Source organism: Protopterus annectens, chromosome 12.part0 (assembly GCF_019279795.1).
Source record: "Protopterus annectens isolate FY-2018-M chromosome 12.part0, PAN1.0, whole genome shotgun sequence".
Lineage (NCBI taxonomy): Eukaryota > Metazoa > Chordata > Ceratodontiformes > Protopteridae > Protopterus > Protopterus annectens.
The window spans coordinates 104,083,495-104,108,322 of NC_056746.1; the positions used below are offsets into that span (position 1 = coordinate 104,083,495).

Below are 24,828 nucleotides of genomic sequence, written 5' to 3' on the forward strand. Positions count from 1 at the left end.
GATTCCTGGTGCAGAATTTGCTGAGCTGGTGGTTGTAGGGGGTGGCAAAGAGATCTACCTCTGGGGTCCCCCATTTCTGCATCAGAAGGTTGAAGGTGCTGTGCTCCAATTGCCACTTGTGTGGGTCTAGGAGATTTCTGCTTAAGTCGTCTGCCAGTAAGTTTTGCTTGCCTGGCAGGAGTTGAGCTTGCAGATGGGACTTGCATGTCCAAGGCCGTATTCCACAGGGCCATGGCTAGCCTGCAGAGTGGGTAGGAATGCCCCCCCCCCGCTTGTTGATGTACCACATAACCGTGGTGTTGTCTGTTTTTATTAACAGTTGTCCTGGAAAGATTAGGGATCTGAAAGCTGTCGGGGCATTCTGTACAGCTAGCATCTCTTTTTGGTTGATGTGCAGATGAATTTGATTTGGGCTCCAGTGGCCCTGAATACATATTCCCGTCCAAGTGTGCCCCCCAGGCATAGTCTGACGCATCTGTGGTTAGGGTCTGGGCGGCTTAGGGTTGAATAACTGGCAGTCTCTTGTTGTGGTTGCATGCTTCTGAACTCTGTCCTTATGGTACGAGGAATGACTGTTTCCAGGTCCTGAGAATGTTGGCACCAAAGACTTAAGTACCATTGGAGTTTCCTCATATGCAGTCTTGCATATGGAATCAGCAGTATACACGAGGCCATGAACCCTAGGGCTTGCAGTATTTTTCTTGCAGACAGCTGGGTTCTGGTGGCCATCTGTTTGAAATAATCTGTCAGATAGACTTGTTTTACTGAGGTGAGGAATGCCATCTTGGAAGTTGTGTCCAAGCTTGCTCCCAGGAATACAATCTTTTGACTGGATACCAGTTTTGATTTCTTTTCGTTGATAGTGTACTCCAAGGAAGTGAGAAGGTTTTTCACAAATGTCAGATGCTGCAGCAGCAATTCCGGACTGTCCGCCTGATTCAGGCAGTCGTCCAAGTATGGGTAAATTTGGATATTCCTCTGCCTGCAGTATGCAATGGCTGGAGCCAGGCATTTTGTGAACACTCTGGGTGCAGTAGATAAGCCAAAGGGAAGTGCACAGAACTGATGACGCATAGACCCTGCCCTGAAACACAAGATACTTCCTGCATGATTCCCTTATGGGGATATGCAGATAGGCTTCTATGAAGTCTAGGGTGACTAACCACACATCCTTGGCTAGCATAGGAAGAAGCTGTTGCAGGGTAAGCATTTTGAATTTTGATACCACCAGAAAGGTGTTGAGAATGGAAAGCTCCAGGATTGGGCGCCAACAGCCCTCTTTCCTGGGTACCAGGAAGAGTCTGGAGTAGAATCCTTGACCCCTCTGTTCTACTGGAACTGGCTGAATAGCTGATATTGAGAAGGTAAAGTACCTGGCTTTGAGCCTCTGCCCACTGGTTTGGAGGAAGGTCTGGAAACCCACTTGGGGTTGGCAGTGAATGGAAATAAAATTTGTACCCCTGGGATACAATGCTGAGGACCCACCGGTTCTGAATGATGGACATCCAGTTTTTTGCATGAAGGGCAAGTTTTCCTCCTAAAGGCACAAGCAATTGGGCAGGGCTGGGGAGAGGAGTAAAAACGTCATTGCGAGCTTTTTCCATAAGGAGGTGGCTTACCACTCCCTGCTTTACAAGTGGGGGCAATCCACTGCTTAGATCTCTGCATACCCTGAGACTGAAGTCTGGGTGCTCTGTTTCCCCTGGGTCTGGTTTGAGAAGGCCAGGAGGGGGCTGGAAAGGACCAGTGTTTGGAAGGGCAATGCCTACTGAATCTAGGGGGTTGAGCATGTAAGAATTCTTTAACAGTCTGCATAGACTTAGCTTTTTCTTCCACTTTTTTAAGAACCTCTTCTGCTTTGGTGCCAAACAGTCCTTATTCAAAGGAGCGTCTAGTAACTTTGATTTGACATGGTCTGGCAAGGTCTGCTCCTTCAGCCAAGCAGGTCTTCTTAGTACACAGCCAGTAAGGGCGTCAAAGCTACACTGCAAAGTATGCTTGTTGACTTGGCTTGCAGAGTGCATAAGTTCCTGCAATTCTTTATTTTCTGCACAGTCTGAAAAGGTTGCCGCTTTTTGTTTAATAAGTTCCATAATATGTTGTTGGTACTTTAGCATGTGAAACTGACAATTCAATGTCCTAATAGCAAGAGTTGCAGAGGTATACACCTTCTTACCCCATCTGTCCAAAGCTCTGGAATCCCTGTCCGAAGGGGTGGGATTCTTGGCTGTAGTAGCCTTGATACCTTTAGGCCCCTGGGAAATGATCTCTGGGTCAGCAGTAGATTCTTGAAAAGAAATGTGTGTCAGGTACTTTGCAGTACCTGTCTGGTTTCCTAGGGCCAGGAGGTAAAGTGTCAGGAGTAAGACTAGATTCCATAAAAACATCATCCACAACATCCAGGACAGGAGGTATTGCTAAAGCCCTGTGGCGAGGCAGCTCTAGAATTCTCAGAGTCTCTTTTTGGACTGAGGATAGTCTTGGCATTCCCAGTGGAAATGCTCTCATAAGGTATGTAAGGTTTCACCAAAAGAAAAAATCTTCTGGAGGGGAGGCAGAGGGAATGGATTCCTCTGCATCTGAATCCTCATAAGCAGATAAGGGCATGTTTTCATAATCAGAAATTTCAGAGTCATCTCACTCCTGGTCTATAGAAGCTGAAGGGGACTGGACTCTGTCTCTTAGCAGGGAAGGCTGACTTCCCCTAATAAGCGTAATAAGGTCTTCAGCCATTCTAAGCATTTGTTTTTGTGGTATGGGAGCAGGTGCATGCGCTTTGGTAGTCAGTTTTCTAGGCGTAGTGCGTACTCTGGGTCTAAGAAACTCGGTAGTTTTGGTTAAAAAAGAAGTCGTCTGTCTGAGTCCAACATCGGTTGAGCGAATAACTGCCTTAGAAGCCGGTGCCTGCTAGGTGGCTCTGGACCCATCCAAGGTAGAGAGATCCGCAGGTTCCACAGTCGATGAGTCTCGTGGCATACCGGACTTCAAATGGGTCTCAGTAGAGGCCTGTGAATCCATTGAAGCGGGCATCAGGGGCTGCAAAAGCACCTCACTGAGTACCGGCGGACTGGTGACTAGCTTAACGGAAGCGTCGTCGGCAGTTTTGGACCTATGCGGTCTATCTCTGTCTTTATCTTTACGTTTTTTCAAAATATCTGTAGTAGGATGGCTTACCAAAGCCATTTCAGAATACGGAGATCGAGAGCGAAAGAATTTAGCGACAAAGAGAGCCTGATGAATGGTTTGGGTGTTAAATAAGGCACAAAACTGACAGTGAGGGAAGTCGTGGTCTGGGCCTAAACAGGTGACTCAGTAAGAATGAAAATCTCTGTGAGGTATTTTGCTTTCCACAGGCAAGACAATTGTTAACTTTTTCTGATATCGGTTCGAGCAAGAAAAAAGGATCCACAATGAGGTACTTAGCTTTAGAAAACTTCAAGATTATTACATTTGTAAACGAAAATTCAGGTAGCAGCCAGCCGGCACTTGCGAACTGCTTTGTGCTCCTCGGCAAGAAAGACTGATGTAATGGCGTTGACTGCCTGTTTTTATACACCTGACATCAGTCCTGCAGCAACAGCATCCAACGCAGAAATACTAAGTCTCTGGTATTCGGGCCGACTGAAGACTATCTGTAGGCAGATAACCCAAGTGTAATGACTGCAACAGTGAAACATGAAAAACATCCATGGCATCCACAGGAATTCCCTTACTCCAATGAAGTCTGTCTTTAGGCAGAGTGAGAAATTTACTGGGGAGGCGAGGGATGGACTCTACTGTATCTTGTTCCTTCCATGCCCAGCGAGAGACAACATCAATAGGTTATCCACCAGAGGAGTAACCCAAGATGTAGATGGGTGGACCAGAAGGCATCTAGGAACACTTGGACTCCTCGTGGGAAGGGGGATCAGAAGACCATCCACCTTTCTGACCAAGGACCTCTAGAATGTCTCCAAAGGAGGCGTCTTCTGGTGGAGACCTTGGGGACCCCCTCCCCTTCATCGAAGTCAGTGTCTTTGGTTAAAGATTCCAGAGGGAAATCTATATGCCTCCTTTTGCAAAATCGCTATTGGGGGACCTCCTCAGTGGGATGATGTGGAGAGGTATTGGAAGACAGGGGAAGTTCCTGCAGAGGAACTGCTTGAAAGCTCAAACTGGCTGGCTGTCTCTGGAGAATAGGTTGAGGAGGCTCAGAACTTGCCTACAAAGGAAGCAGGGTGGTAGGATCTGAGGAGATAAGAGTACACTGGACTCTCAGGTGATAGCCCTCTCCACCAACTCAAAGGCAAAAAGGACTGGGGCAAGCCTTTGCTGGTCTCATCGAAGCCGAAGATTCAGGCATTGCCGAGCCCCGACCTTGCATGGGCTGTTCCTGCCTCAAGGGAGGAGTTGGACCCGAGCTACCCATTGCCAAAATGAAGTGACAGCACTGAAAACTTTGAAGCCAAAACCATTATCCCAGATCTGGTGCCAAAGCTTTGACTCTAAGATGTGTCCTGCCCTACTGGTATTGGTGCCAAACAAGTCATGGATACAGTCTGAGTCCGAGATCTATCAGTCTTCGGATCCAACACATTGACCCCTAGAATACTCAGATCTAAGGGCTCCAAAATCTCTGGCTGGATCAGAGAAGGAGGTACAACTGGAAGAGGTACAGGCTGAATGCTCACAGATCTGATGGGAGATGGAGCTGTACACCCCCATTTGAATCAGAGTCCTGAGGAACATCCTCAGCATCTTACCCACACCTGGCTTGGAACGGCTCTGGCAGGACTGGATAAGAGGATGATGTGGAAGGGGGACGTGGCATTCCCTTTGGATTTTCTTGTAATAAGGGTGATTGCAGCTGTGGGGAAACAGGGGCTCTAAGCCCAAGGAAATCGAAGCACTCCCAATGTCGGATCCGATCTTTTAGCTAGTTTAGCTGGAGGCTCCAAGGCTGAAGCAGGTTTCGGAGATATGGCAAGAGAGCATTTTCTATGCTATCTGGACTGTGAAGGATTTCTGTTCCTTACTGGGGGGTTTGAGCAACTGAGACAGAAGCAGTAGAGGAGGAAGCATATGTAGGCAGCAACCCTTTTAACATACATCAGTTTGCTGTAACAAATCGCTTAAGGCCACAGAATTGAAGCCACACAAATCTGACGGGTGGAGTCAAGGTGGGCCACACTTCAACATACACACTCCATATGGGAATCCGAATTGAGTACGTATGCCCAAAGGACTGTTCTTTTTAAAACCTGTTGCCTTTTCAGCCATATCGAGAAGGTAAAAAAAAATACCCTATGAATGGGTGGGAAAAAATTTCACAGGAGGGAAGAAAAAGAAGGTCCATACATCTGATTAGGCAAACGAGATCAGGGGTAATTCAAGCAGGAAATGAGAATTGTCGGTAGGGCAGGAATCAGAACTCTTGGATCCAATGCTTTGGTATAAAGCGCGGAGGTCAGATCCAACCGGGTCAGACAATTCACGTGCTGAATCAGATGAAAAAAAGACAACATCAGATCAGACCCTTTCACTGGTCCAAAACAAGGAACTTTCAATGGCTACCATCTTTTTAGTCTGTAGGTATGTTAAAGCTCCTCCTAATGGAGTCTGAGTCAGAGTTACAATACTGACATTTGTGGAAAAGGTAATGCTGGTGTTGATACTGTTTTGTTACTTGATGAACATGCACTCAATGTCTGTTACACATGCAAACAAAATAACTTCATTAAAGGCAGCAAGGATCGCGATTCCCAGGCGTGCAAAAGCTCAAGAAAAGAAATGGTGGGCAAGGCTGGGGGCACAGTGACATAATTTATGTACCTGGCACATCAGTCACTTCAAAGAAAATACAGCAATATCCTTAAGTACGGGATCTTCAAAGTTTCTTTTTTAATTTTTTTTTTTAATTAAGAATTCTGACTGATGAAAGAATCCTAACAAGAATGCAAATAAAACAGTGTACCTGCCTTTACAAGATTGTTCATTTATAATGCTCTGTTTCAAAGTTTTTATTTATAAAACATATTTATAAACTCTTTCCCAGAATACATTTAACAAGTGAACAGCTTTGTTGCTAAGCACATCTACATAAGCACAATGAAGAGGATTTAAGTATTCAAAATAATCTATGGGAATTCATGAATCGTATATGTTCCTAAAGTGAAAACATGATCAAATACAATCCTGTTGAGGAAACAGATGCAAAATAGTTATCAATTTTCAGTTTCACACACATTTGCTAACTCTTGCTTTGAAATATGCCTCAAAGTAAAAAATTCTCTTCAAATTGACTGTTACTATATCCCTTAAAAACTAGCTTTCAAGCATTCTGGTTCAAACATTTCCCTTATGTTCTTCCCATATTACGGAAACGTATAACTCCCTGAAATAGAACTCTGAGACCTGCAATGGAAAATTCAGTTGATTTGTGCTACATTTAAACAGAACATTATTCTACAAGAAATTAATCTTGCAATAAACTTTCTGGTTTAGGGTAACCAAAAAGCAAAAAGTCTGGTTCATAAAGCCTGTATAGTTTTCTTCGCCATTCAATAGGAATTTTTGCAAACCAGTCTTCTTCCCAGCTGCTGGCTGTCCTATTTCGGTAGCTGGGTGGGAACTGCACCTTATTTTCCAGATTTAAAAGCTGAAGCAAGTACTCCGCATCTTCAGTCAAAGTCTCTAGCTTTCCAATAAAGTCATAGTTTATCTGACACGGATGGCAAAGGCGGTAAACCTGTCTCCAGTGTTCATTAAAAGGAACCCTACGTTCAGTCTCAGGATCCAATAAATACTGGACAAATGCATTAAAGGAAGGTTTATTTCCTGTGGCAAATGCTTCACTGACAGAGGCAGGTGGTTCTGTTACATTTGAATAAAGTTTCAATATTTGCATTCCAAATTCTTTGTAAAAACCTTCATTTTCCAGTTCAAATTTACTACGAAAAGCTGATATCAGTCTGACAAAGGGGTCACGAGTAAACAGAAACTTTGTGTACTTCTTCAATTTGATTTTCATAAGATGTTTTGAGAACTTCCCATAACGTTTCCAGAACTTGTTAAAGGTGAAGTGAGAACTTGTATTGTGGACATTCTCCCTTGGAATATCTAGGGGATTACTGTAGGGTTTGCCATTATTTTGTACACTCTGGCTCAACACAATGAGTATCCGCTTCCAGTTAGTACATGCCACCTTGGGTACGTAACAATAGATAATACCATGCCGATCATCCACTATCAGGTGATCCAACTCTTTGTTGGGTATGTCTTCAAATGAGCGATTTTTGCCGGAAAACTGGAGAGTAGAATTTCTGCATAAACTATGCAGCATCTGCTTTCTCTCATTCTGAAGCTTCATGTAGTCCATATTTATACGTGTGCTACGAGTAGCCCAGTCATAACCACGTATGATCTCTTCTAGTTGTCCTGATGCTTGCTTGTTGGACAACTGTGGAGTCCTTTGGTTGTCATTTTTATTCACAGTCTGGTTCTGAACTAAAACTTTACTAAAAATTTTATCTGTAAATTCATCTACACCTGACATAAATGTCTTTATGTTAGAACCATGAAATGTTTGCTCTGCAGCAGAAAGGCTAGCAAAGTGCGACAAAGACTGTTGCTTTGAACTGACACTGTGAAAGTAGAGTTGTGCAGCTCCAACATCATCCCAGTAGAAAATAATCAACAAAATCATGAAAAGGGACCCAAGTATGAGGAAAAATCGGAACATCTTCAGTTTGGTCATTCTGTTTGGTCCAGGAGGCAATTCTTCAACGTCATTTTAACCCCACTAATATCACGATGTCAGAGCAAGCGGCCTAAGACCTAAAAGACAAAACAAATGCATAAACATTTTTACAGTTAAATATATCTGCAACAGTACTTGTTGCTATAAAACATTTTAATGCCAGCACTTCTGTTAAGCTGTGAGGAAATCTAATAAGCTGAGGGAATATTACTACAAATGCAAAACAAACTATGTAAACAATGTGAGATGGGACAACATAACATTAATTATTTAAAAGCTACAAGCAAAAGCTCTGGCACTGTATTTGCCTTTTCAGTAAAGTGGAACATGCAAACGAATTGTGCAAAAAGGTGCACAGCTGTTTTTGCCACTGTAAAAAACATTCTAGTTTGAAAGTGAAAGCAAACTTTGCTATACAGACACCTGTGATGTTGCAAAGTTTAATGCTGCTTGGAGATGTTGAGTTGCATTACAAGATGATGCCTTATTATGCCAATTAGCAAGTGGCAAGTTGAAAATTCTTTCTCCACTGAATTTATAATCATGGAAATAAAGGCATCCTCTAAAATTCAAATTAAAGCTACAGGAAATCCTTGTTTTGGGATTTGTAGGCTGATTAATTCAAAAGTTAAGGTGTTCCGGGCTGACAAGTATTAATGCGGGGAACAACTTTGGAGAGAGCTCAGGCTGTATTATACCACCTTTAGAGAAATACCTTGTGACCCTATTGGACAATGAACATTCTCAAACAGAGTATTAATGTACAGTTATCTCCTGGTTAGAAAAAAAATCGGTCATTCCAAGGTAGAATATAAAGCTGCTGTGAAGCACAAACATAAAAAAAGCAAACTGACGCTACTTTTTACACTCTCTAAATGCAGCTTTGCTATTTACTGAGCTTAAAATAAAAATTAACAAAAAGTAAAAAGTAAGGTGTTTGTGTGACTAAATGAGAAAGAAAGAAACAGACTAAGACAGAAACAGTGTGAGACACCGAGTGCACAGCTGTTATCTTCGCTCAAGAATTCTGGATATGTGGAAAAAGATGTGAAATGTGGTATGCTTGTTAAATACTTTACTCCGCCGTCATTAGGCGGATCATTGAATATAATGATCCCTCTGGCTTGTATCTGTCCAGATACATGCAACACCTACACAGATACCTTACTAAAAGGATACACGGGCTAAACAACAGGTCCTGCATGGATCGACTCAAAGATCTGTCACTATACTTGGCATCCTACAGACTGCCAAGAGCTGTGTCAGGCAGACCAGGCATCTTCCAACCCCTAAACAATGAATTTACTGCTCATCAAGTCAAATGGCATCAGAACTACTCACTATGTCTAGTGATCCAAAACTCTTCCACCACACCAACAGAACGGTTTAGCGGGACAGATGCATCTATCAGAGGATACCACTGCTCAGGAACAAACTCTCCATCCACATAAAACAAAGTTCATCCCTGGCCATATTAAAGCATAGCTTAGATCTAAGGAAGAAAAATAGAAGATTTACCCCAGGACTGCTTCCTGTAACACTAATGGACAGAAACAGCTCCTAAGTGCTTTACGCCATGCATGGGTCCCCTCAGATTTTCTAAGGTATGACTGCAGTTATTCTCATTAGGGATAATATATAATTTCGACCATGGCTTGGGTAAGGCCAATCTATAACCAAATAGGACAGGCTATTTCAAGCACAAAAAAGGAAACTGGCTAGGCTTGCAATGGGCCACAAGGGCAACTAGCCCAGTACTTATCTATGAACCTATAAATATATTCCCAGTTCACTTAAAAATTAAACAGAGGAACAGGTTTTCCAGCATCAACTTTCTAGACTATAAAAAGTATGAAACTAATGTTTGGCTGTTCTGAATCTTCAGTAATGTCCCCCCCCCCCCCAAAAAAAAAAAAAAAAAATTCAAACACTTAAAAGAACAGAAAAAAATTACAGACAGCTGAGGGGCATGGAGAATGTAATGCCTCACACTGTACGATTTTTTCATTCATTTAATCACAATGAGAAACCTATGTCCCAAATTCCGAGAGAGAGACGTCGCTCCGGTGGACGGCCGCGGTGCTGCAAGAGACGTCGCTCCGGTGGACGGCCGCGGTGCTGCAAGAGACGTCGCTCCGGTGGACGGCCGCGGTGCTGCAAGAGACGTCGCCCGGTGGACGGCCGCGGTGCTGCAAGAGACGTCGCTCCGGTGGACGGCCGCGGTGCTGCAAGAGACGTCGCTCCGGTGGACGGCCGCGGTGCTGCAAGAGACGTCGCTCCGGTGGACGGCCGCGGTGCAAGAGACGTCGCTCCGGTGGACGGCCGCGGTGCTGCAAGAGACGCCGCCCGTGGACGGCAGCGGTGCTGCAAGAGACGCCGCCGGTGGACGGCCGCGGTGCAAGAGACGTCGCTCCGGTGGACGGCCGCGGTGCAAGAGACGTCGCTCCGGTGGACGGCCGCGGTGCAAGAGACGTCGCTCCGGTGGACGGCCGCGGTGCAAGAGACGTGCTCAGGTGTTAGGCCTATCTATAAAAATAGGCTTACAAAGAGTTACTGACTGTGTAAGAAATTTACTCTGGTGTAAGGCCTACCTGTAAAACTAGCTTATATAAAAGAGTGAGCACTTACATCAAGAGTAAGTCTTCTGGAATCAGGCCCCTAGTGTACTCAGAAGAATGTAGCTGCAACTTCTGGGCAAACTGGGTGTACATACATTAAATACTTACACAACTTATATTTTGGACATAAAATACATCCTCCAACAATTACATATGCCACAGCAAGTTTTAATCATTAAGGAGAGGAACTATTTTACATCAAAAATATAAACAATGCACACAGTAAAACAAAAAAAAATGCAAAGTAATTTAACAGACATGCTATTACCTAAATATAATAACGCCTCTCAAGGTAGTCATTATGAGGGAAAAATAGACCTTCCAATGATACAGAGACGAAGCACGTCATTACTGCAAGGATAACACCCACCTTTTTGGGCATTACTGCTTGTGTAAGAACTCTAACAATTACATTTTACTATTAAAATCCAGACATGGAAAAATCCCATTGTATTTTTTTTCAAAATGTATTTATATACGACTATCATTAGAAACATTAGAAAGTTTCATTTGTTTCTATGTCTGACTAAAGCAAAGTTTATTAAGTATTAAAAATCAGTTGAGACAAAAGCTTATTTCGTTTCACTGTGCTGTCTGGGTTATTGGGGTGTCAACTTCTTGCGTTCCGTGGACCTTTCACAGGAGCTCTCCTTGTGGCCCCCCTATCTGTCAGGAGTGCCATCCTTGATCTGTCTTTAGAGGCTGCCTTGACTAGTTCGGAGGGTCTTCCTCGTTCCGTCTAGGTGCCAAGGGGTGTGCAGATCTAAAGGCTGCCATGGGTTGCTCAGACTTGCCCTGTAAAAACTAAATTGATTAAATTGGCAGCTGTGCATGTCCCAGCAATTACTGCACTCAAAGAGCAGCAATTACAGTGGTGCAGCAGTAGCGTTGTTGCCTCACAGCAAGAGGTTCTCTGGTTTGATTCTCGGCTGGAGTGCCTTCAGTGCACAGTCTGCATGTCCTCTCTGCATTCGTGTGGGTTTTCTCCAGCTGCTCCGGTTTCCTTCCACATTACAAAGACATGCATCTGGAGCCTCTGCTAAAAAAATTGGCTTTGTTCCAAGTCGGACTTTCTTGGTAAACAAATGTTAAATATTTATTTTATTTTTATTTAAAGAGTTTAAAACAGTTGCCCTGCAAAAACAATCAAATGATTAAAAATCTTATCTGGGAAGGTCTCAGTGAGTTCAGAAATCTCAGTGTATAACAAAGTATCACTCAGAGTTCGATTCTTCTTCATAACTGTGTAAATAGCACAGCCATTCCACAGATTCCTAACCAACAGTTTATCATGTAAATTATTTAGAGCAGTCTTACAGCAGTATTTGCAACCCAAGTACCTCTTACAAAAAGTACAGTTGCACCAGCCTTACTTACCTGTAACAGTAGATGCACGAATTTCATACAGACTCAGTGGCATATGGATTCTGTACCTGCACACATACCCACAGTGGTATCTTTTCAGGGCTCAGTATCCCTCCTCTACCTCTCTGTGATAAGGGACTGGCTAAGCCTCTCCCACCAGCAGAAGCCTACCCTCTGTCAAACAAAGTCAGTTATTTAGACTTTTAGAGCCAAGTAGGAAGAAACAGGAAGGACAGAAGAATGGATTGCCTGAAACCAACCAAGTCACAGCTACAAAATACCAACACAAATAACTAAGGTTGGACACCATCAAACTATATAAACAGGGTTGGAGTGAGGCAGTGTGAAATTTGAACATGTATTGTTACAGGTAAGTAGCACCTGTGCAAATGCACTATGTTCATCACCTCCCTCAGCCTCAGTGGCATATGGGTAGAGTCCCAAAGTTTACTCTACCTGGGAGGAGAAAGGATCAGGATCTAGGAGCCCCAGGAGAAAGTATTGTTGCGTAAAATCTTACTACAACTTTAGATGTCCTTTGCTTCTATATGCTGCTGTATCCATAACATAAGGGAGTCAAGCCTTTGGTTGACTCGCGTACGTCCGGCCATTTTACAAAACATAGATGCTACTGCAAAGGTGCATGTGACATTTGGTGTCTCACTTTGTGGATGTTAGTCATAAACAGATATTGGGTACAAAATGGACGTCAGCACGCACCTACCTCAGAACTGTCTGCCACCAGAATCGGCAACTATGGAGTGGGTACTCAGGAGTTAGGCAAGGGGGAAGGCAGAGTGGGAAACTATACAGTAGCATATAGAAAAGGACGTCTAAAGTTATGGTAACAATACTAAGTCCTTTTATTCATATACTGCGCAAAATCTCCTGTTATTAAGTTTTGGGGGAGGAAGAGAAGCATTTTCCATAAAGCCATGAAGGATGGCTCTAGAAATTATGTCTTACAGTATTTGGTGAAGGCATGGACAGAGGACCATGTAGCTGCTTCTAAACTGGCAGCTGTATCCAAATCCTTGAAGAAAGCCCCAGAGGAGGACAGTGCCCTAGTGGAGTGTGCCTTTACTGGGAAGGGGAGCCTTCTGCCATGGGCTGTATAGCAAAAGGAGGAGGTTTTAGAAATCAAGACAAAGAGCCTGCCTTGGCCAAACAGTACTGGAGTTGTCTTTGTACATCCAAGGAATGTACGATCCTTTCAGCAGAATTTTGTGGTGAAGGGAAAAAGGTTGGGAGGTTAATGGCCTGATTAAAGGAAAGCTCACCGACCACTTTAGGCATGAAGAATGGTTAAATACTTAAACACACCCTGTCCTTATGGAAAACTGTAAGACGATGCAAGGCCATGAGGGTTTGCAGTTCAAAAACCCTTCTGGCTGCAGTAATGGCCTCCAAGAGTATAGTTTTCCATGTACAGTACTGGAGACAGCAGTCTTTGGCTGGCTCAAAGAGTGATACTGTCAACCTTTCCAGAACAATTTTTAGATCCCAAGGAGGAGGGATGAGCTTCTTTGGAGGTCTAAGGTGCACCCTTTCAAAAATGCCCCATCACCCACAATGTAAGGTTCAGAGTGGACAGTTGGGGGTGTAAGAATGCTCCCTTCTCCTGTGTGAGCAGGTCCATCTGGTGGGGTAACTTGTCATGATTGCCTTGGGTAGATGGTGTAATAGAGGGAACCAATGCTGCCTTGGCTAATAGGGGGTCACCAACAACATTTGTGGTTGTTCTTTCTGAATTTTCAGCAGAACTTTTTGTATGAGAGGGAAGGGGGGTGGATAAGCGTACATCCCCTTCCAAGGGAATGAAAGAGCAACTACCCTCTATGCTTTGGGATATGGTACCCTGGAGCAGAATGTTGTAAGCTGTCTGTTCATGGGGGGGCAAACAGATCCACATCCATAATACCCCATCAATGTACCAGGTCTAGGAACACATCCCTGTTTAGCATCCATTCGTGTGATTTAGTCATGATCCTTGCTTTGAGTATCTGCCATCACATTGTCTGCTGAATTTATGTAGATGGCTAGGATGTTGACTTTTCTCTCTAGGGTGATTTCTCATGTCTGCAGAGCCAACCTGCACAGGACGTGGGACTTTGTCCCTCCAGTATGATGATGTACCAAAGCACAGTGGTATTTGTCTGTGTACCATCTCAGCGTGCCTGGCAGGAGACCATCTTTGGAAAATTCAGACGGCTAATTTCAAGGCCATCACCTCCTTGATATTTATGTGGGTTGGGTGAGGGTCCATGAGTTTCTCACTCTCCATTCCCCTAAGGTTACTCCCCAACCTGTGTCTTAAGTATCTGGAAACAGGTCCTGCTTTGGGGGGGGGCAGGGGTTGTAGGGGCACACCTGGGTTGGCCTTTATCTGGGCTATCCACTAATTCAATTCCCTGGAAAGGCATGGAAGCATGGGAATTCATGAACACCAGGGGGTGCAGATTCTTCCAGACTGTTCTCAAGTACCACTGGAATTTCCTCATGTGAAGTTTTGCAAGGGGTACTATTGGGATGGTGGAGGCCATGAATCCCAGGAGCCTGAGAAACTCCCTGGCTGATGGAGCTTTGAGAGGGAGTAACCCCTTGAAATAAAAGAGAATTTTTTTTTCTGGGGGAAGAGAGGCCATCATTTTTCCTGTGAGGATCCTGCATCCCAGAACACATGATCACGTGAGGGTATCAGGGATGATTTTTTTTTAGGTTTATAGTGAACCCCAGACTTTCCAAGAGGGAAATAGTGAAGTCTAGGTGTTGTAAGACCATTTGAACTGACAGGGCCTGTATCAGGATATCATCTTGATACGGGAAGAGTTGGATTCCCCTTGTTCTGGCAAAGGCCATGACTGGTGCTAGGCACTTTCTGAACACTCTTGGGGACGCAGAGAGACCATATGGCAAAGCAGAGAACTGAAAGTGTGCAGAACCCACTGAGAAGTGAAAGAACTTCCTGAAGAAGTAATGGATTGGGAAGTGCAAGTAGGTGTCCTTTATATCCAAGGATACCAAGAAGGCCTGGGGAAGGATCAGGGGAAGAAGGGTAGGAAGAGTGAGCATCTGAAAGGAGGGTACCTGCAGGAAGGTGATGAGATGGGACAAATCCAGGACTGGTCTCCAGGGACCTTTTTTCATGGGAACCGGGAACATTCTGGAGTAACATTCCTTTCCTCTTACATGAGGCGGTACCTATTGTTTCTTGTGTGAGGAGTTCCTGTAGAACAGGAGAAAAGTTGGTCTCGAGGGGGCTGCAGAATGCCATTGGGAGTAGGTCGGGATTCCTATACCATGAAGTATCCCTGTTTTATTACAGACAGGATCCAAGATTCCTGGGTAACCTGATTCCAAGGAGGGAAGGACAGAGAAAGACACATGGAAAGAGGGGTGTCTGGATCCAATGCCTGGCAGTCACAGGCTACCAGGCTTGGTCTGAAAGGGCTGTTTGGGAGCAGGAGTAGAGGGAGCAAACCTAGAGGAGGACAGTTTCTGGAATGTCTTATGCCATTGGTTGGCATCTGTCTGGCAGGCTTTCTCACAAAGGAGGTTTTGGCAGGGTAGTTCATATGAAAATGAGGAACTGGGGAGACAAAAATGTGCCTCAGATCCTGCAGCTCCTTATCCTTCTCTTGAAGGGCTATGAAAAGTTTGGCAGCTACTGAACCAAATAGAGCTTTGTTGTCCAAGGGAGCATCCGTGAGTTTAGACAAGGTCATCAGGGAGAGGCTGCAACCTAGCCAGGAATATCTCCTAGTGACAGACCCAGAGGCAGCAGCTCTAGATGAGGCCTCTACTGCATCGCAACTGCACGTAATAGAGTGCTTGGTCATTTGAGTGCAAGATTTCAGGACAGTAGAGATTTTTGCCAAGGCCGGGGAGTCAAGGTCCCCAGGTTGTTTAGCCACATCAGAAAGAAGAGCCAGTGAGTATTTGGCCATGTGAGTTTGGTAGTTAATGGTTCTCACTGCTAAGTAGCAGATGTGTGGACATTTTTGCCTAGGTGCGCCATTAATTTGCTCTCCTTGTCGGAGGGAAGGAGGGGGCTGGAGGGGAGTAACTTGGAGGTTTTATCTGCAGCCACAGAAATGATGGAAGGGTCTGCAGAAGGAGCCTTGTAAAGAAAATGTGCATCCTCAGGGACTTTGTAAACCTGTCTGGGTGCCTGGGTGGGAGGTGGGAGGATTGGGAATCTGGGTTTTTTTGAAGCAGCCAGGAAAGCAGGATGCACTGGAGGTACAGCAGACAGGTTAGGAGACTCCATTTGTAAAAGATCATACCTTTTTTTGGGTCTCAGTGATCCTGGCTGCTGTCCCACTTGAAAAAATCTTTCATCCGAACAATAGTCTCCCCAAAGATAATGTTTTCCCCCTGGGGAATCTGTGCCATTAGGCTCCTCCTCCTCTGGGGAAGCAAAACACCAGAGGGGATGCAATTTGTAAAGTGTAAGTAAGGGATTCATCCCCTGAAGAATCCACTTCTTCACTGGAGATGTCGGTAACAAGTTCACCCTTAGGGGTAAGATGCAGTACAGGCCTGGCCAGAGGGTTCGGGTGTCAGAGAAGGAGTAATGCTTCGTCTTTTGCTGCTTCTTTTTGTGGGACTACGATGCCGACGCATCAGAGATGTGATGTAGAGACAGAGAACCGGATGCATGGCGGCACTCCACAATGTCTGAGGAAACATCCTCGCAAACTATAATTTAAGAAACCCCATGCAGTCCATCGGAAATTATGAGCTGAGTCCTCATCCCCCAGCGACCAATTCAGTCACCTGTGATTCCCTCTGGGACATGCCAGTGGCTTCTTTGATGGCCTCCTCCTGGGTATTCGCCAAAGGAAGATCCAAGGATTCTGGCTCAGACTCGGGGCCTTCACCGGCCTTGAGAGGTACGGCTGGAATAGAGGGTGCAGCAGTCAGTTCAGGCTGTGATTTTTTTGGCCTTTTTGACTGGCAGCTCATCCGAGGAACCCAATGTCAGATCCATTTCAATAGTCAGACATTTGAGTCGCTGGTTCTCCAAGTAAAGATTTAAAGCTGCAAGGTGACTTCCAAGGATTTGGGGGATGAAGGCCTGACAAATATCACAAGTGCAGTCATGTTCTTGGCCTAAAAAAGACAGGCAGAGCTCATGTGAGTCCCTACGTGGAATCTGCCTTCCACACCTACACTTGCCTTTTCTACCGGACATGAAAACCCAAAATAGTAGCAAAAAGGTAATCATAAACCCAATTGGGTACGCATCTGAAGTCAGATAAGACAAATTCACTTTTCCAAAGCAGCAGCGACTGGAGATGGCAGTCACACAGGTGGCAGAAAAGTTGAGGTAAGTGCGTGCTGACAGTTTTGTACCAGACATCCGTTTATGACAGACGTCTACAGAGAGAGAAGCCAGACGTCACAGGCACCTTTGCAGTAACATCTATCTTTTGTAAATGGCCGGACGTACAAGAGTTGACACGAGGGAGATTCCCTTATGTTATGGATACAGCAGCATATGAATAGAGGGACATCAATCCTTACAATACCTGCTGTGGAACTTGAGAAAGAATCCAGTTTGCAGTGCTTTGTAAAGGTATGAATACAGGACCAAGTTGCTGCCTCTGACACTTCCTGAGTCCACTCCTTTCCAGTATGCCACCAAAGATACGGCTCTGGTGGAATGTGCCTTAATCTTGCCAGGAATAGCTTTACCAAGGTGGGAGTAACAACAGCGGAGGACAACCAATGAGTAATCACTTACTTCAAGACAACCAATGAGTAATCACTTACTTCAAGACAATCAATGAGTAATCATTTACTTAGATACTGGCTGATCCTTCTTTGCCCCAGAATAGGAAATATGACTGGATTAGTTCTCTCAAGGTAGTACCTGAGCTGTCTGTGCACATCCAAGGTATGCAAAATCTTCTCTACCTTGTTTTTAGGTTTCAGAAAGAAAACATTGGAGACTGATGGCTTGATTCATTGCAAATTCAGAAAAAAAACTTTTGGCATGACAAAATGAGTTGTATGTAAAAAAAAAAAACAACCTTGTTCTTATACAAAATCAGATAAGGCTGGCTCATCATGACAGCTTGCAGCCCAGAGACTCACCATGCAGATGTCAGAGCGATAAGCAAAACAGTTTTCCAAGTGAAGAATCTCAAATCAGCCCGAAAGGCAGGTTCAAAAGGATAGCAGGTAAATTTCTCAAGAACAAAGTTGAGATCCCAAGGAGAAGGAACTTGCTTGCGAAGGGGGTTTTCAAGTGCAACACTCCTTTCAAAACCACAAAAAGATGAAAGAGGGGGATCCTATGGGCAGACGAGCTGAGATGCCCACAAGATGTACCCTAACATATGCACAAGATAAGCCATTTCTGAGAAGTTTACACAAATATTTTAAAACCAGAGGGGTAAACATACTGGGCCCTCTGATATTGGTTAGGCACCACCTAGAAAACCTCTTCCACTTTAAACACAAGACTTTCTAGCGGTAGGTTTTTCTCCTCCTTCAATACCTGCTGCACCATCCTCAATGAACAAGTGACTCATCCACGCTGCTAGTAGCAACTGCTCTAGGTTGGGGTGCACCAGTCACCCATGACACTGTGTGACCAGATCCAGATTGTGATAATGTTTGTGGTAATTGCCCTTGGCTAATTCCATTACAAGGGAAAATGGAAATTTGCCAAGGCCAAAATGAGGTCAACACAATGATGTTTGGTGATTCTTTTTGAATCCTACCTTGGGAATGGGTGGAAAGTGTAGAAATGCATAAAAGAACATTCCAGTCAAAGGGAACAAGAATGCTTCTGTCCTCCCAGCATATGGCTAACGTAACTTTTTCCAACTGCCTGATTTGAAAGGAAGTGAACGGAGCTATACGAAGTGTTCCCCACATCTGGACCAAATCCAGGCAGACTTTTGCCCAGAGTTTCCATTCAAGGGTCTGTTTCTGTTTAAGGGTTCTGCTTGGCCTGTCTGCCACTAGGTTTTGCTCCAACAGGATATATGAAGTCTAAGGCATTAGAGAATGCTGTAAGGGTAGCTGCCAGGCCATCACTGCCAAATGGCAAAGAGGGTATCCCTTTGCTCATTTAGGTACCACATGACTGTGGTGTTGCCTGTGACTAATAAAAGGGGACCTGGACACAATAAGTGGCGAAGAACTTTTAAAGTCTAAATAACTGATAACATTTCTTTGACATTTATGTACGCTGCAGTGTCCAAAGTCCACTGGACACAACTCCCCATGCAAAATTTGACCAATGTGTCTGGACTGAGTGAACTGGAGCCTGAAGGGGAGAAGGGCAAACCTGGATTGACAGATACCTGATCCCTGCACCATTGTAACTCATTTCACAAAATCCAGCACTGGTACTTGGAGCTCCAAACAGTAGGAGGTGCTGGATCCAACATTTTTTTAAAAGTACTATTGAATCTTCTCATGGAGTCTGGCCAGAGCTGTCATGAAAATCATTGATACTATGAGGCCTAGAATTTCAAGAAATTCTCTTTCAAAGGCAGCTTCTTGAAGAGAGAAATACCTGATTAGTCAGGACTTTGTCTTCTGTTAGAAAGGTCATATTTTTTCTGTGTCCATCATACACCCCAGGAAGACAATTTTTTGGTGTATGTGAAACAGGACTTTTATAGGTTCAACTTGGAAGTTGGGAGCAACTGGAATGTGATCATACACATCCTTTAGACGTAAAGTCACCATGAAACATAGGTCTGAAAGAAAGGGCAGGACTGTGTGCAGGATAAGCACTTTGGACTTTCAGAAAGCTATTCAGGCAAGACAAATCTAACACTGGTCCCCAGCTAGCTCCTACTTGGATACCAAAAAGATTCTGGTGTAAAATCCTTTTCGCCTTTGTGGTGCAGGAACTGGTTGTATAACCCCTGCTTATAACTTGTGGAGTAGTACTGGAGAGAACAGATGTGTCTAGTCTGGTGGATGTGAGGAGATTTCCATGAAGGAGAGAGAATTTTATGTCCACTGCTAAAGAGTACTGTCACTGAATTATTCTCAGCAACCACTTGTCTCTGCCCATTTACGACCAGGCTGCTGGGCTGAGCAAAACATAATGGTCATTCCTTAGCAAGAGATTGATCCTTTTTGTGAAAGGAATTAGAAGTTATGTACTCACCATAACGTTCCATCTGAGTAGGTGACTTCATTTGGATGCAACCTGTGGGTATCGGATCCGACCTCGGATCCGAGCCGGCATTTCAAAAGCTTAGGCTCCGAGCTCCTAGCTCCTCCCTCTTACCCATAACCCCTTGCCAAGCCCTGACTGACCTCAGATTGAGTTTGCCTAACTAATACTGACTACAGTACATGCACCAAGCATAATACTCGCTCTATAAAGGTCAGGGGGATGGAGGGGGGGATGGTTGCATCCAAATGAAGTCACCTACTCAGATGGAACGTTATGGTGAGTACATAACTTCTAAATCTGAAGTAGGCAGACTTCATTTGTCTGCAACCTGTGGGACAGAGTCCCCAGCTACCTGAATTTTGGGCGGCCGTCATGGAAGGATGTTCCGGAGCACCGCTGAGCCAAAGGATGCTCTTCCCCTGGAAACAACATCCACCTTATAATGAGAAATAAAGGTATGAGGCGAGGCCCAAGTAGCTGCCGCGCAGATATCATCCAATGACACACGGGACTTAAAGGCGGCTGACGTGCAGACTGCCCTAGTAGAATGAGCCGTAACCCTCTGAGGAGCAGGTCTACCTGAAGTGTCATAAGCCTGCAGAATACAATTAGCAATCCACCTAGATAGTGTGACTTTAGAGACTGCTTTACCCAAAGCAAATTTAGCAAAGGAGACAAACAGCTGATCTGATTGCCTGTGACCAGCTGTCCTGTGAATATAAAATCGTAATTGTCTATGAACATCCAAGGAATGCAATTTGTATTCTCCTTTGTTTGAGTACTTGGGAAAAAACACAGGTAAATTGATTGATTGGTTGATATTAGATTCTGAAGAGACCTTCGGTAGAAAAGATGGATTGGTCCTGAGGCACACCCTATCTGGAAAGAAAGAAAGGTAAGGCGGCTTGACGCATAGAGCCTGAAGTTCAGACACTCTTCTGGCTGAAGTGATAGCTACTAAGAAGGCAGTCTTCCAGGAAAGGTACTTTAGGTCTGTAGAAGCTGCAGGCTCGAAGGGAGGAGCAGTAAGGGCTTGCAGAACTAAAGATAGGTCCCAAGGTGGTACAATCTCCTTGACTGGAGGCCTCAACAAAAAAATCCCTTTGAGAAATGTTTTGCACAATTTCGCCGTCATGAGGGGAGCTGTCTCATGACCAATGTGATAATGCGAGATGGCTGCCAATTGTACCTTAATCGTGGAAGAACTTTCCCCTTGATGAAAGAGGTCTGTTAAAAAATCCAGCACTGCTGACATAGGTGCTGCGAAAGGATCCAAAGTTCTCTGAACTGCCCAAATAGAGAATCTCTTCCATTTACTCCGATAAACCTGCCTGGTGGAAGGTTTATGAGCTGCCACTAAGATGGCCTTGACCGGTGACGAGATACCGGGAGTCCTAATCAAGGATGGAACTGGAGCAGCCAAGCTGTCAATTTCAGGGTGCGTAGATTGGGAACCGAAATTCCCAGAGGATGGGAGATGAGATCTGGAATCGGATGCAGAATCCAGGGTGGATTGATTTTGTGAGACCATACAAAGGGGAACCAGGGTTGACGAGGCCAGAACGGGGCAATGAGAATCATTCTGCTCCCCAAACTGTTGGCTTTCTGCAGAAGCCTCTGCATCAGAGGTAGTGGAGGGTAGGCATAAAGGAGACCGGGAGGCCAAGCATGCACCAGCGCATCTCTCGGGAATTCCCCTGGTGGGGGAAGCAGAGCGAAGAAATTGTCGCATTTGGCGTTTGAGGGAGAGGCAAAAAGATCGCAACAGGGTTGCCCCCAAACGGCAAAAATCTTCTTCGCTACCTGAGGATTGAGAGACCACTCGTGAGGTGAAAGAATGGTGCGACTGAGTTTGTCCGCAAGGATGTTGGATTTTCCCGGAATGTGCGTTGCTACCAGAAAGCGTTTGGTGGAAATTGCCCATTCCCAGACTCTCATGGCCTCTCGACAAAGGGATAGGACCTGGTTCCTCCCTGTTTGTTGATGTACCAGACTACCGACATGTTGTCTGTCTGAATCGCAATAGTCCCTGAAGGAAGAACGTGGTGAAGTGCTTGCAACGCTAGGAGCACCGCCCTCATTTCCAGGACATTTATATGCAACGACGTCTCTGTGGGGTTCCACGTGCCTTGGACAATCTTTCCCGCAGAATGCCCCCCCCACCCGAGGCAAGAAGCGTCCGTGGTCACTGTGGCTCGGGGAAATGCAGCACAAAAGGGTCTCCCTGTCAGGGGCTCCGGAGAAAGAAGCCACCAAAGAAGGGAATCCTTGCACGCTTTGCTGACCGCTATCGGAGTGTTGAGAGAGGAACAGAGAGGGGACCACTGAACCTGAAGGGTCCATTGAAGAACCCTCATGCGTAAGCGCGCATGAATAAGAAGCGGGATAGCTGCCGCCATCGAACCTAGGGCCCTCAGGACCGAAGCTGCAGTCGGAAATGGTTGCAGGACCGCTGCTACATGACACTTCAGGTTAGCAATTCTGTCTGGAGTGAGGAAGGCTCGCATTGACCTGGTGTTTAGCCTTCCTCCTATGAAATCTATAACTTGTGTGGGGTGCAGTAAAGATTTCTCCCAGTTGACAGTAATGCCCAGCCTTGGGGCTAGCCGAAGAAAGTAGTCCCTGGCTGAGCACAGAAGATGCCTTGATGATGCTGTCAGGAGCCAGTCGTCCAGGTACGGAAAGACCTGTAATCCCTGGAGCCTCAGGTGGGCCGCTACCACCGCTAGAACCTTGGTAAACATCCTGGGGGCTGAGGTGAGACCAAAGGGGAGGACCCTGAACTGGTAATGACTGGCTCCCAGCCGGAAGCGAAGAAACCTCCTGGACCGTCTGTCCATGCGAATGTGGTAGTACACGTCCTTGAGGTCGATGGAGCACATCCAGTCGTTCTCCCTCAAGAGGGGGAGTATAGATTGAAGGGTGACCATCCGGAACTTTTGCTTGGTTACTGACAGGTTCAGCAGGGAAAGATCTAAGATTGGTCTTAAGTCCCCCGTTTTCTTTGGCACCAAAAAGAACCTGGAGTAAAACCCTGACCCGGTTTGATCTGGGGACGACTGGATAGCTCTTTTTTCTAGCAGCTGTTCGATTTCGATAGCTGCTGCCTCCCTTTGGTCGGGTGGAACATCTGGGAGGCTGCGAGATCTGGGAACTTTGCAAAGGGGGATTGTATAACCTCTGGATATCACGCGAAGCACCCAACGGTCTGATGTGATGGACTCCCAAGAAGTTAGGTGCCTCGAGAAACGCCCCCCGACTGCCTCCAGAGACGGGCAGCCGGGCAACCCTTCAGGGCTGCTGCGTGGGTCTCTCAGAGAACGGTTCTCTGGACCCAAAGTTTCTAGGAGCCCCCCTGCCTCTAGGCCGGCGACCTCCCTGTCCTCCTCTGCCACGGGAGGACTGGTTATCCGGAGCAGGTTGGGACTGCTGCGATTTCCGGAACCACATCTTCTTCTGTCCTTTTTGGTTCTTCGAGAAGGACCTCTGGGGAGCTGAGAAGCGGACTCCGACGGCAGACAGCGTCTTCCCGTCCTTTTCGCTCTGGACCAGTGTTTCGCGAACAGTCTTGCCAAACAAGGCAGAACCATCAAAGGGGCCATTCGCGAAAGTCGCCTTGAAGGGCTCTGCGAAATCACAGTGGCGGAGCCAGGCCTGCCGCCTCATGACTAGGCCTGCTCCGCTGGCTCTAGCGGCTCCCTCGGTAGCGTGAGAAAGTAGCCGCATAGATGTGTTAGAAACCGCTCTAAGAGTGGCCATTCGGGTGGAGTATACCTGCTTATCCTCACCCGACATGGACTCTGGGGGAGATGCAGCGTATTCTTTAATCAGATCCCGCTGCATCCTGATGACGTGTGCCATGTAGTTCAGCGCTCTCAAAGAGAAGGTTGCTGAACTGAAAACTCGCTTCCCAATGCGATCCATCGAGCGGGACTCCTTGCCCGGAGGATGCATAGAGGGACTCTCCTGGGCCAATTCCCTCTTAGTGGCTGCAGCCATCATCATGGCATCTACTGGGGGGGCCCTTGCTCCAGTGAGTGCGGTCCGCCGGAGGGGAAAGGATATGGTCAGGACGCTTGGGAACAGGCTCAACGGTGTCCGGATCCTTCCACGCTCTGATGGATATAAGGTCCACCAGAGGGTCGGCAGGGGGGGACACCCAAGAGGTAGATGGGCCCGCCTCGAATGCCTCCAAGAACACAGACTCGTCTGAGGAAGCCTTGGGGGCAGACCACCCCCCCCGATCCTTAACATTTCCATAATGTCTCCAAATGAGACATCTTCAGGGGGTGATCTTGGGGAGCATTCCCCTTCATCCAAGTCTGTGTCTTCGGTAACGGACTCGGGGGAGTCCATGTGCCTTCTTTTGCACTTACGCTTCCGAGGTACTTCATCGGGGGGGCTGTCCGAGGAGTACTCTTCCGCAGCTGGATGTTCCAAGGGAACTACTTGGGACATCGAGGCGGGCTGTCCCTGGGACCGGCTGGTGGGAGCCTGGCCCAACTGCAAGGGAGTGCGGGATGGAGCCGTGGCAGGGACCGGGGGTCCGGACGTCCTCAACAGTGCCCTTTCCACTACGTCGAAGGCCGAGGGGGAGCCAGCTTCTCTAAACCCCGAGAGCCGACCCCCACTCGGATCAGACGCACGGATCGGAGCCGGAGCCGAAACCGTCGGATCCGAGAGACCGGTGTGCTCCGACCTGGACGGAGCCGAAGACACACCAGCTCCCTCGGATCCGAGGCTAGGTCCTCGGCTCCGAGAGGTCGGGTCCGAAGTACCCGAAGCACTCAAGGGATGGGACGGATCCGAGGTGCGCCGACCTATCGGATCCGACCCACCCCCGGATCCAACTCTGCCCGGCGCCGACAACTCCGAACCCATGGTATGGGTCGGAGAAGGAGCCAAAGGGGTCGAAGCCCCTCCCGGATGGGGGGGGGGGCTAGGAGCACTCC

At 46.3% G+C, this 24,828-nt stretch overlaps 1 protein-coding gene across 1 annotated transcript in view; it reads right to left on the reverse strand.

Moving 5' to 3' along the window:
* Window positions 1-5,856: 5,856 nt before the first annotated feature.
* The window catches only part of CHST12 (carbohydrate sulfotransferase 12), an 86,210-nt gene continuing 67,238 nt past the window's right edge, over window positions 5,857-24,828 (reverse strand). Inside the window, exon 2 of the mRNA XM_044089130.1 lies at window positions 5,857-7,815. Within this exon, the coding sequence (XP_043945065.1) occupies window positions 6,455-7,735 (1,281 nt within the window). The 5' untranslated portion in view covers window positions 7,736-7,815 and the 3' untranslated portion in view covers window positions 5,857-6,454. The remainder of the gene's footprint in view (window positions 7,816-24,828) is intronic.